The sequence below is a fragment of the Egretta garzetta genome, unplaced genomic scaffold, assembly GCF_000687185.1.
Source record: "Egretta garzetta isolate BGI_Z169 unplaced genomic scaffold, ASM68718v1 scaffold3, whole genome shotgun sequence".
Taxonomy (NCBI): Eukaryota; Metazoa; Chordata; class Aves; order Pelecaniformes; family Ardeidae; genus Egretta; species Egretta garzetta.
The window spans coordinates 376,591-388,893 of NW_009259099.1; the positions used below are offsets into that span (position 1 = coordinate 376,591).

The 12,303-nt window shown below is 40.9% G+C and overlaps 1 protein-coding gene across 1 annotated transcript in view; it reads left to right on the top strand.

The window, feature by feature from the left end:
* Window positions 1-3,108: 3,108 nt before the first annotated feature.
* The window catches only part of DLGAP5 (DLG associated protein 5), a 22,473-nt gene continuing 13,278 nt past the window's right edge, over window positions 3,109-12,303 (top strand). Inside the window, 6 exon segments of the mRNA XM_009635185.2 lie at window positions 3,109-3,355; window positions 4,792-5,000; window positions 5,440-5,544; window positions 7,155-7,239; window positions 10,007-10,111; window positions 11,266-11,336. Of these exon segments, the coding sequence (XP_009633480.2) occupies window positions 3,115-3,355; window positions 4,792-5,000; window positions 5,440-5,544; window positions 7,155-7,239; window positions 10,007-10,111; window positions 11,266-11,336 (816 nt within the window). The 5' untranslated portion in view covers window positions 3,109-3,114.

Here is a 12,303-nt window from a genome sequence, read left to right on the forward strand (position 1 = left end):
GGCGAAGGGACGGAGGCGGCGGCCCCAGGGCGGCCCTCAGAGCCGCGGGGGGACGCAGGGGCCTGGAAGGCGGCGGTCAGCTTGTCCGGGCCCCGGCTCGAAACCGTGGAGCTTAGACCTTATTCAGTCCCTAAACTTGCCGCGTTCCTGCTTTAAAAACAGCCATGGCTGCAGTTCCTGCTTTGCTGTTCGGAGTAAAATGCTAACGGGGCACCTGAATGTTTTTCATAGCTGTCTTATAGAATCATAGAATCAGTTAGGTTGGAAAAGCCCTTTAAGATCAAGCCCAACCGTTCCCCTACCCCTGCCATCCCACCACTAAACCCTGGCCCTAAGCACCTCGTCTGCCCGGCTTTTAAATCCCCCCAGGGATGGGGACTCGACCCCTTCCCTGGGCAGCCCCTTCCAGAGCCTGACAGCCCTTTTGGGGAAGGAATTTTTCTAATGTCCAACCTCACCCTGCCCTGGTGCAACATGGGGCCATTAATCCTTTGGTTCTTGTGTTGTTGGTCAAAAGTGGTTCTTTTCCCCTCACTGTTTCTTTTATAAACATCAGTCTTATCAGTTTTCAGTTTTGATGTTGGTGGTATATGCTAGCCAGTCCCAAGTCTTCCCTTTCATTTAAGTTCCCTGTCCCTTTCCTGCTTCCAGTCTTTACTTAAACTTATGCCAACTTAAATTCCAATTAATCTTCCAGGCTCCTGTTTGGGCAAGGTACCACTCAGAAACCATAATCTGGAAAGAAAAGGAGACAGGTATTTCTGTCCTAAAGAGATGTTTAAGACATTGAGCGTGCCATATGTTTTTAATGAGCCCAAAGAGATCATGGGTCATCTGTTGCATTGCTTTTGCTGACCTAGGATAGGAGTTAATACCTTTGTGGGAAGCTCTCTCTATATCTCTGCTTATGCTGCATTTGCTGCCTTCAAGTTTCAGATGATTTCTGTTGCAGGATTACCTGTTGAAAGGTAGATTGCTTGCTCTTGAGGCTTATTCATGGGAGAAGGCCTTAAGTGGACATATACTACGTTAACCAGGAAAATGTAGTTCGAAGTAGAAGGTAGAGCATAAAAATCCTTTAAATGTGTTAAATATTGATCAGTGTTTACGGCAAATGCAGCTTTCTTAAGCTTGCCTGATAGATAACTATGTATAAGAGAGTATGTTACCTTCTGTTAAGGCACTGAATTAAAAATTGCGCGTGCACTCTGAAAAGATGGTGGCTGTACTTAAAGAGCATGTTTAAGGAGTGCCAGACACTTGTCCTGCAAGTCCACAGAGGATGAACGTAGAGACTTGATGCTAGCTGCTGCTTTTAGAAACTATTTTCATCCACTGGGCTCAAAAAGCCTCCTTCTAGGAGGTAGGTGGTAGGGATGTATTGCCACTAACTGTTTTCTTCATGGTTTTCCATGGGAATTACTAACAAGATCGGTCCAAAGATGATTATTGGAGATGCTCATGAACTAACCTGCCTTAATCACTTACATGTAAAACAAGGCAAATATGACCTATGAACTACAGTAGAATTTAGTCTGATCATTTGCAATCACTATGAATTAGCTGTCATCTTTAATAAATTTCTGAAAGTTGGAATGTAAGATGCAGGATGAAATGTAAAAAATTCACAAATTGGGTGGCACTGACGCGCACCAGCTCTTCCAGGATTATGTGAAAGAGATCCAGTCTTTGATCTGAGTGCTTTAAGCTGCGTTTAGCTTTTTATTCACATCTTCTCAGTTACACTTCCATTGACCATTTTGCTCTCCTGCAGCACTGAATGTATTGGAAAAAAAAGAAGCAAAATATACCCACTTATATTTCTGACTTGTATATTACCTCCAGTATCTATTCTAAGCGCTTCCAGATGGTTGTGCAGGTGCTGTTGCTGCTATGTGAGTTGCTCGGTACATGAATACTGCTCTGAAGTGGGGCACAAGGAGCTGCCACTGCCCAAAGTGATGGTTTCTGAACTGACTCTGTCTGTATTCTGTTTTACAAGAGCTCAGATTCTATCTTTGCTTGCTTTTTCAAGAAGTGTATGCCACTTCAGAGTACATTCTTATTTATTTCTCTACTCTCACTGTTTATTTTGGTACTCTTTTTCTTCTGACATTTGGGTTTTTCAGTTAGGCTGCTGGTGTTGGTTTTGGCTTTTGGTAGCAAATGGAGGGGGAGAGGATTGACTTTAAGAAATCCTGTACACCCATAGTCAAGGCTCATCTTTTCAGTCTTTTCAGTTTACTGATGATTCCTTTTGCTTGATCAAAACTTCCTGTCTTGAAATTAAGAACCTCAGTAAATGACCAATTTAATGGTCAGTGAGTAATTATTGGCTATTTAGTTTAGCTCTATCACCCTCCTTACTATAAAACTGTTTTCTGTAAGGAAAAGAAGATGAGATTTCTAAAAGACCCTGGTTGAGGTGGCAGACAGAGTAAGGCCAATTGCAAGAACTGATCCTCGCCTCTCTCCAGGAAGAAAGCGTGAAAACCCTCGACAAGACAGGCTTCAGTGAATGCAGGGGATGGAGCTTTTTACATTGCCATTAGCACAACGTGTACAGACCAACTGACGTTTGCATCAAATCTTCCTCAAGTTAAAAAAGCGGGGAGAAATCCTGCTGGAAATAAATGCTATTGTATTGCAGTTGCATCCTGGAAACTTGGTTGGGAAAGGGTGCCAAGTACTCTGATGCACAACAAAAATGCCTCTCCATCAGATAGGGTATAATCTAAATGCTCAGTGGCAATCTTGCTTCCAAGTATTGTCCTACAACCTTGTCATTTACTTGCTTGTCATCTTAACGTGAAAAACATCTGTGTTGAAAACACACCAGCAGGACAATCCCTGGCACTGACACAGCATCCCCTACTAATTCTGTGTCAGACTTGTTGACCCTTAACAAACAAACTAGCGCCTTGAATGCATAAAATGGAGAAATAACGAAGACTCATTACTGAAATTGTCATTTGCATTTTCTCTGGTACACATACAGAAATGAAAAACCTAGGGCTTGCTTTGTTTGTTACACATAAACTCTAATGAAAAAGGCAAAACAAAGCATGACAGCTTTTTTCCTCATCATGATGATTTTTGTCTAGGGTCATCAAGATGGCTGCTACCTCCCAGTTTGCCAGTCGATACAAAAAGGATTTGAGTACAGAAACCCTCAGGGCAAAAGTTGCCCGCAGAAAATCATTGCTTCAAAAGGAGAACAGACACAAGTTGTTTGAAAAGGGCAGGCGGTTTGGATTGGCAGATGTCAATGTTCAGCTCTCAAAAGAGCGGGGAATTTCTCAACTAAATGAGACTGCCGAAAAGTGCGCTCAAGAGAACAGCAGTGTAAAACAGAGTAAGTAAAGACTTGTTCTAAAGCTTTTTTTTTTTAAATTGTTAAATATGTTTTTAAGTAGATTTAGTAACATTACCACAGGAACCTAACTGTGGTCAAGGTTTTAATTTGAAGAAAAGATTTAAGGTTTAAAAAACAATGACTAATACCAGAATCACAGAGTGGCAAGGGTTGGAAGGGACCTCGGGAGATCATCCAGTCCAACCCTCCTGCCCAAGCAGGGTCACCTAGAGCATGTTACACAGGACTTCATCCAGGCGGGGGTTGAATATCTCCAGAGAAGGAGACTCCACAGCCCCCCTTGGGCAGCCTGTGCCAGGGCTCAGGCACCCTCAAAGTAAAGAAGTTTTTCCTCATATTCAGCTGAAACCTCTTCTGCTTCAGTTTGTGCCCATGGCCCCTTGTCCTGGCGCTGGGCACCACTGAGAAGAGTCTGGCTCCATCCTCATAACATCCACCCTTAAGATATTGTATGTGTTGATGAGGTCCCCTCTCAGTCTTCTCCAACATATAACTGGTGTCTGTCATGTGCTTAAATTATGCTTAGAAATGGGTAATTGTATATTATAATTGGGTATATATAATTATAAATGGGCAAATACATGCTATAATTTTATTTTTAAAATTGCTGAGGTTTGATGACTTATCTTTCCTCCCAGAAAACAGGGCCTGCCTATATGCTGCATTCTGCCTCTGGCTCACCTGGATTCTTGTGACCTAGGGACTTCAGTTAATCCTTGAAAGTGTTAACAGATTTCTTCAGAAATATTTTCACCTTCAGTATTTTGACAGCAGAAGATTATTGGGGGAAGGAGTGCAATCCCTATGTCGTCATGTCCAATATGAAATTTAATAAATTTACATCTTCATTATCTTCAATTTTAACTGTAACTAAAGTTTGGCATCATCTTAGGGTGTTATTTCATGTAACTTCTGCCTCATTTGTTCTCAGCTTGCGGCAGACTTCGGTATTGAAAGCAGACCTAAAGTTCAACTGTCAATGACATTACAAGTGTTTGAACAGAGAAACTGGTACAAATAAACTAAGTAGTTAAGTGTTAACTTTAATATTGGTAACCTTGCAGGAACAGCCTGTACACTGTAAAATGGGTAAGAATTTATGGTGTCCCTCAGGTGCAGATTTCGGGAGGTGTATCTGGAAGTTGAAATTTACCATTGAATACTCTTCTAGTGGGAAGGGTTTAAACAATTAAGAGAATTTAAGCTCTTAGCAAGCTAATAGATCACATGTATTTGCATTGTAAGACTTTAACCGAGACTTGCAAGCACAGATTCCAGACAGTCTTCTGCTCTTTGACTTAGTATGTTCCTCTTCTATCTTGGAAAAGTTTTTTGAAATTTTATGACTTGCTTATTGTTGGTTGAAAAATATCTTCCAGATTTTATAACATGTCTGTCTGCCGTCTTTGCTGTAGAACAATCTACAAATGCAGCCACCAAGAGGATCAATGAGCGCAAGGAAATGCTCCAGCGCTATAAAGAAGAAAAGGAACTTAGAAAACTGAGAGAGCAGAGAGAGAAAGCAAAAAAGGGTGTGTTTAAAGTTGGGTTATATAGACCAGCTGCGCCTGGATTTCTTTCACTTGTACCTGAAGATCCAGCAATAGTGAAGCCAAAAGAGAAGGTAATAATAATATTAAATACCTAAATGACGTATATGTAGTATGTTATGTTAAAATTTCTATACAAAATTATGTGTATGCTATGCAAAATAATAAGTTTATTTTGTAAATACTCTGTACATTTTTTTATAATAAGGAATAATCAGGGAGTATTTTGGCTCTTTTTTTAAAACAAAACGGGAAATAGTACAAGCGATATGTTCTCAGTTCAAAAACCAGAATGGTTCATCCACAAATGAAACAGCTAGATTATTTTAGAACTGGTAATTGCTCCTATTTTGTCCACCTGACTTTGAAAGTTTTTCAAATTACACACTTGACCTGTTTTGACTCTCAAGCGTGTGGGCATGTTGCTTTTCACACTTGGGGTTCTTGTCCACTCTAACAGTGACAGGGGAAAGAGGAGTATATTAACTCTTGTTTCCTTGGGGATGTTTCCAGGCAGCTCCTGCTTTCTCCGGGAGGATTACTCGATCAAAGGCCAAGAACCAAGAAGAAAAAACTGTGATACCAACTGCGATACCAGCTGCATCTAAGCACTCTACGGTTAGGTTTTTTTATATAAACTTCAGCAAATAAATTTAGAGAAAAGGATGCAATTATCCTTCAGTCCATAACTCGGAGTTGCATGCTTACATGTTGAGTGTTGTCTCTAAGGAGGTTTTTCTGGGGAGAAAGACAAATTAGGGTAAGAAAAGCTTTCAGCAAGCTGTTAGACAGCATTGTGCTAAACTGAACTACAGAGGGTTTGATTAGGGCAGTACAAACACAGAGAAGTGCACTGATCTTCCGGATCCCTTTTTCAATACAAAATATTGTAGTCAGCAAGGACTGCAAGTAAGTGTAGAGGCAGTAGTGAGACTGAAGTTAGATACTTTGGCTTTAGCTTGGAGAACCAGTGACTCTTGAATACTGAAAGTCTGTCATCAATGCAGATAAAAAGTCAGTTCGTGCTTCTCCTAGATCACGTTCTAGCATCAAAAAATTGCAGGCAACCCAGCAAATTGACTGTGTTCTTAAAAACTTGTTACAGTAGGAAAGAACACTTGTTTTGAGGTTGAACTTAAAATTCTTGCATATTAAATTGCATGCTACCTTATTTATCTAACCTGTTTAAAGATGAGGGAGTGAGTTAGCTCAACCATGATATTAGCTTGACGACTTGGAGTCTATACAGTGACAGATCTGGTGGACATAACTGTTGAAATAATATTTATTTTGCTAATTTGGCGTCTTAATTTCATAAAGTTGAAATTATATTTAAGCTTTAAAAAAATGATAAAATGTTTCATCTCACATTAATGTATGCAAGACCACCATTGCTAAATTTACTTTTTTCAACCTGCTGGACATGGAGCTGTCCGTTTTGTTTTGTTGGGGATTTTTATCAGCAAGAGGTTTTTTGCCTTGCATTTTCCATACCGTATTCAGTATTATAAATGGGTAAAACCAGTGGCTAAAGGTCGAAGTTGGTATATAGCACTTGTGCAAATTTCTATCTAATTCTTCCTGAAAGCGTTACAAACGGAGAGATGTATTTCTCTGAGATGCAATTACTGTAGGTATCACCCACGATTAATCTTTACTGCTCAGAACAGCATTGAAAGTCAAAATCACTTCAATGTTGGCATATTTTTACTGTTAATCTTGGCAGTCCCTTCTGCTATTACTTGTATAAAAAAGTAGGTTTTTTGAGGAATTTCACCAGCAGTAATCTGTAAAAGAAGCTATATTTTTAATCTAGTAATCTTGCCTTACAAATCTTGAATACATTTGAAGATTTTTCCAGTGATAACTTTACAGAGGGACAACTGAGTTAATATTGATGGGTTTTTTTCTGAAAATTATTTTTAAAACACATGATATGTACTAAGATGTGGCAGTAATTGGCATCTAGTTTCATAGTAAACTGAGACTTAAATATTTTTTCTTCATTCTTTTTCTGACAAAGTCTTAATTAGTTGGAGAATGCATGTTAACACATGCCTAAAATGAGCTATTTTAGTCATCCTTAATTTCTCTTTATATCTTGAAGCCATTTGTGCCAAATTATTTGACCATTTGTTTTACTGGAGCCTAGGATAGAAAGATGAGGAAAGAAATAGGCTGCTTAATTTCTGGAAATCTGATACTTCACAAATGATCTTTTCTTGTAGGTCTGTGCCAATGGGCATAGTGCGCGCCCTACGCAAGCAGGACGTAAACAGATGAGTACAGACAAAGTAGCTGAAAAAGGGAAAGGTATGAAAGCAGTATTATCCCTACATCTGAAAGAACACTGCTGGGTTTTGGGGTTTTTTCCTGAGTCAGTAGCTGTGATGTTATGGGAGGGAGACAAAGCACATCTTTGAGAGAGATCCACAGTACATTTTTGGGTGTAGGAAACAAGGAGGAGTTTTTAGGGTGGCCAGTCCTACCAACTACAAGGGCAGCAGCAGCTGGCAGATTATCAGGCACGTGGCTCTAGATGTTGCATGTGCTTGTTATTTCGATAGGCTGGGGGAAATGGAGCACAGGATACTTAATGCCATCCTGGTTACTGGTTATTCGTCTTAGGAGAGGGAAAAGAAAAAGATCAGGAGGCAGAATTGCACAACTGCTAGCTGCCTTAGCATCTGGAGCTGTGCAGAGCTTTCTGTTTGTCACAAAGAATATCACATGTAGTAGCTGCTACAATTAGAGAAGAGCAAGTGACTTCACCTGGAAAGATGGAAGAAGAGCTGACATAAGCAAAATATGAATTGCCCTTGGTATTGTGGGTAGCCTAAAAAAAGCTGATTGAGCTGTAAATGTTTTAAATTAAGCCTTTCTTATGTTTGTACAGCAGATACACTGTTGTCTGTGGTCTCTAAATGAAACTGCTTGTGTAACTCAGGCATTGCAAAAGCTTTGGAAAAGGCTAGCCTGCTGGTAAAGCACAGTAGCATATAACGTTGGAGACAGGAGCCCAAACTTCAGTTGCACTAGCATGCATCAGAGCAAATGTGTGATTGTCTTCCATAAATGACAAGTACAATCTTAGGTTTTCATATTTCACAACAGCCCTTCTGTATCTGTCACTTTTGATGTGACAATTACACACGTTTCTTCAGAAAACAGCAACAAAAAAACCTCATGCCACCTTTAAGGGATTAGAATACTTTTGATGAGAAATTCTTCCTGGCAGCACAGTGATGTCCATGCGTTAAGTAGATAACGTTGAGTCATGTGGAATATTGATGTTAATGCAAGATATCTATTAATTCAGAGTGAAATGACTTTCACATTGCTAATTTAATTAAATCAGCAAGCATCAGACCTTTATTTAAATAAATTTCAGTAAAGCTTTTGGTGAATACTGAAAAGATCTATTACCAGTGTTTGACATAACAATTAAAACACTTTTGAAAAATTGTCATCCACTAGACTTAATTATTCCTTTTTTTCTGAATCAAGAATATGCATTATATGTATCTAAACACTAGTATAAAAATGTTAGGGAACTGAGTGTTTGGATAAATCAAATGTTATAGTTATTTATCTAGTAATTCTTTTCCCTGACTTGTCATTCTTGCTTCTACAGAATTGCAGCTTGACATGAAAAACACAAATAACATTAACGGTAACCTAGTGGGGCTACTAGATTTCGGGCAGATGTAGAAAGGGAAGGCATGAAATAAAGAGCTCCTGTTAAACTTTTCTGTGCTGGAGAATGCTATAATTTTTGAAAAATATTAGAAACAGTACTAAAATACAAAGATTAAAATGATTAAGATGAGTAATGCAGTGCACAAACTTGTCATATTTTATAAAATATTTCAGGAGCAATTTGTCTTAAGAATACTTTCATAGAATCATAGAATGTTTTGGGTTGGAAGGGACCCCTAGAGGTCATCTAGTCCAACCCCCCTGCAGGAGCAGGGACACCACTAACTAGATCAGGTTGCTCACAGCCCTGTCCAACCTGGTCTTGAATGTTTCCAGGGATGGGGCCTCCACCCCCTCTCTGGGCAACCTGTTCCAGTGTTTCACCACCCTCATTGTAAAGAATTTCTGCCTTAGATCCAGTCTAAACCTACCCTGCTTCAGTTTAAAACCATCCCCCCTTGTCCTGTCCCAGCTGGCCCTGCTAAAAAGCTTGTCCCCCCCTTTCCTCTGGGCCCCCTTTAAGCCCTGACCGGCCGCACTCAGCTCTGCCCGCAGCCTTCTCTTCTCCAGGCTGAACACCCCCAACTCTCCCAGCCTGGCCTCAGAGCAGAGGGGCTCCAGCCCTCGGATCATTTCAGTAGCCCTCCTCTGGCCCCGCTCCAACAGGTCCATGTCCTCCTTGTGCTGAGGGCTCCCGAGCTGGACGCAGGGCTCCAGGTGACGTCTCCCCAGAGCAGAGCGGCAGAATCACCTCCCTTGACCTGCTGGCCACGCTTCTCCTGATGCAGCCCAGAGTATGGTTGGCCTTCTGGGCTGCCAGCGCCCATGGCCGGCTCATGTCCAGCTTTTCATCCACCAGCACCCCCAAGTCCCTCTGGGCAGGGCTGCTCTCCATCCTTTCTTCCCCCAGCCTTTACAGATACTGGGGGTTAGATTACATGAAGTTCAGACCTTGGAATACTTTCATATAATGACCAGGGCATCACTTTGGTACAGATGGTTTGCTTAAGCTTCCAGCTGTGCAAATAACTATGGCAAGTTATTACTCTAGAAAGCTTCACCTGTAAAATGGGGATGATGTTGAGACTGATTGCAGGGACAATGAGAAAGGTTCCTTAAGTTCTGTACATGGCATCTAGCATGCTGGTACCTTGATGGCCCTGGAGGTGCTACTGTATGACAAGAACATCTTCAGTCAAGATCCTTCAGAGCATCACCTTGATGCCAAGGCTGAGCTGTGCTTTCCATGTTTAGTGCTTCTTGCAACTAATAATTGCTAGTGCACTCCTCTGATTTCTACAACACATAAACTTTGAATTATGTTACTTGAATAGAGCTTCTTATTAAGCTTTGAAATCTCTGGCATTAACTTTTCTTACAGTGTTGCAGACTGCAGTCCAGACAGCCTCAAATGTAAGAATCACCAGAGCAGCCGCCTCTGCAGCTAGGCAGGTGCTGAAAACAACAGCTACTGCTGCTACTACTGGTAAGTGAGACAGTGAATACAGTCCTGCATGGGCAGCTCAAGCCTGGTATGTGTTTGGAATAGTGTGCTGTAAAGAGATACCGTCTAGTACTGGGTAAGCAAGCACTGGAAACAACGTATGTACGTTTATATGCTGCTGTTAGGCTCGTTGTCAAATGATACACTAGGGCAGCTCTGTCTTTAGGATCTTGCTCATATCTCAGGCATTCTGTTGTGCTGCAGAGATACATATCAGCTTGTTCTGAACTGTCTTAGCACACTGTATTCTGGTGTTTCTCCTTTGAATAGATTGTGTAAATCATGCCAAATTGTCAGTAAGAAAAGGGCTAAATACTCACATCACTTAGACTCTCATCTAGAACTCTATTGCAATATTTAAATCAAGATGTTGAAACCAACATTGGACAGTTTCCCACAAAATCTCATCAGTGTGGAGCATCAATATCCATATGGTAATTATAAACTGAAAGAACAAAACCAGAACTGGCAAAGATTTGCCAGTTTGGTGTATTGCTGTTTAAGGACATATGATTATTAAGCCTGTGATCAGGAACAAATTCCACTTCCAGTGGTATGAGAAATGAGCACCTATGTTCTTCAGGCCAGGAATTTATCTTCATCCATATTTGCCTGTTCACTAGAATAGGGGAACATGATGGTTACTGAAGGGGAAATATTTAGTATATATTCTTGTTCTCGGGATATTCTCCAGAATGTTTTGCAGTGTCCTTTTATATACGACACAACTTAACCCCTAGGCCGAAAGCATAGCTGTGTTAGTATTGGTTTCAACGTGCCCATAGAAATCCTATGCCGTATAGAAATTAAAAATCTGAACTCAAATTGGCTCAAATTATCTCTTCAGCGTTTAAGGAGGTAAGGTGACTTTTATTTTTAGTGTATGACAACATTAAAGGCTAATGACTTAATGAATCTGTTTTCCTTTCTTGGTGATACATCTCTTAATAGGCTGTTAAATCCTAGGGCAGGTTTTCTTTTGAATGAACTTTTGCAATTAGGTGTCTGCCCTCTAGCCACCTCCCACCTCTAGCCAACTCCCTGTCTCTAACCACTGGACTTCTGTGGCAATCTTTTGGTGAAAGATTGTCTTAATCGGGTGCCTTTTTGACCTTTGGCAGTTTCTCTCATTCTAGGTAACCAGTCACAGAGAAAAACAGCAAATACAGGAAAGCAGAAGAAAGCAGTCAAACCTGACATCACGGAGGTGGGTCATTTAATATTTGAAATGGGAAAGCAGTAAAACTGATTTAAGAGCCAATAACAGTGTAATTGTAACTCCAATATACTTGTGCTCAAGCATAGAAGTAATAAGTAGTTCACTAATCTAGATTTTGGGAAGAAGCTGTATCCATTTATATTGCCATATTTTAAAAAAGACCAAATGTAGTTTTCTTATATGGATGACTTGATTACTAACCAAGATCTGAACAATTATTTGAATTAGACAAGAAGTTCTTACATGACATGTCTCATGCCTGATGTTTTAACTAGTTAAAAAAAAGCCTGCTGATTTTATCTAGCATTTGTAAATTTTGTGCAGTTCATTCCTTTATGAAGCATAATCTGAATGTATGCTTTTCATGCTGAAGTAATGATATGAGACTTTAGAAGCTAAGAAATGACCCGCTTAGTGGATGAGGGAAAGGCTGTGAATGTTGTCTACCTGACTTCAGAAAAGCCTTTGACACTGTTTCCCACAGCATTCTCCTGGAGAAACTGCCTGCTCATGGCTTGGATGGGCATGTTCTTCACTGGGTAAAAAACTGGTGGGATGGCCAGGCCCAAAGGGGGGTGGTGAATGGAGTTAAATCCAGTTGGTGGCTGGTCATAAGCGGTATTCCCCAAGGCTCAGTGCTGGGGGCATTTCTGTTTAACATCTTTATCAATGACCCAGACAAAGGGATCGAGGGCACCCTCAGTCAGTTTGCAGGTGACACCAAGCTGGGTGGGAGTGTCAATCTGCTGGAGGGTAGGGAGGCTCTGCAGAGGGACCTGGCCAGGCTGGATCCATGGGCCCAGGCCAATTGGGTGAGGTTTAACAAGACCAAGGGCTGGGTCCTGCCCTGGGGTCACAACAATCCCACACAGCACTACAGGTGTGGGGCAGAGGGGCTGGAAAGCTGCCCGGTGGAAAAGGCCTTGGGGCTGTTGGTCGACAGGCGGCTGAATAT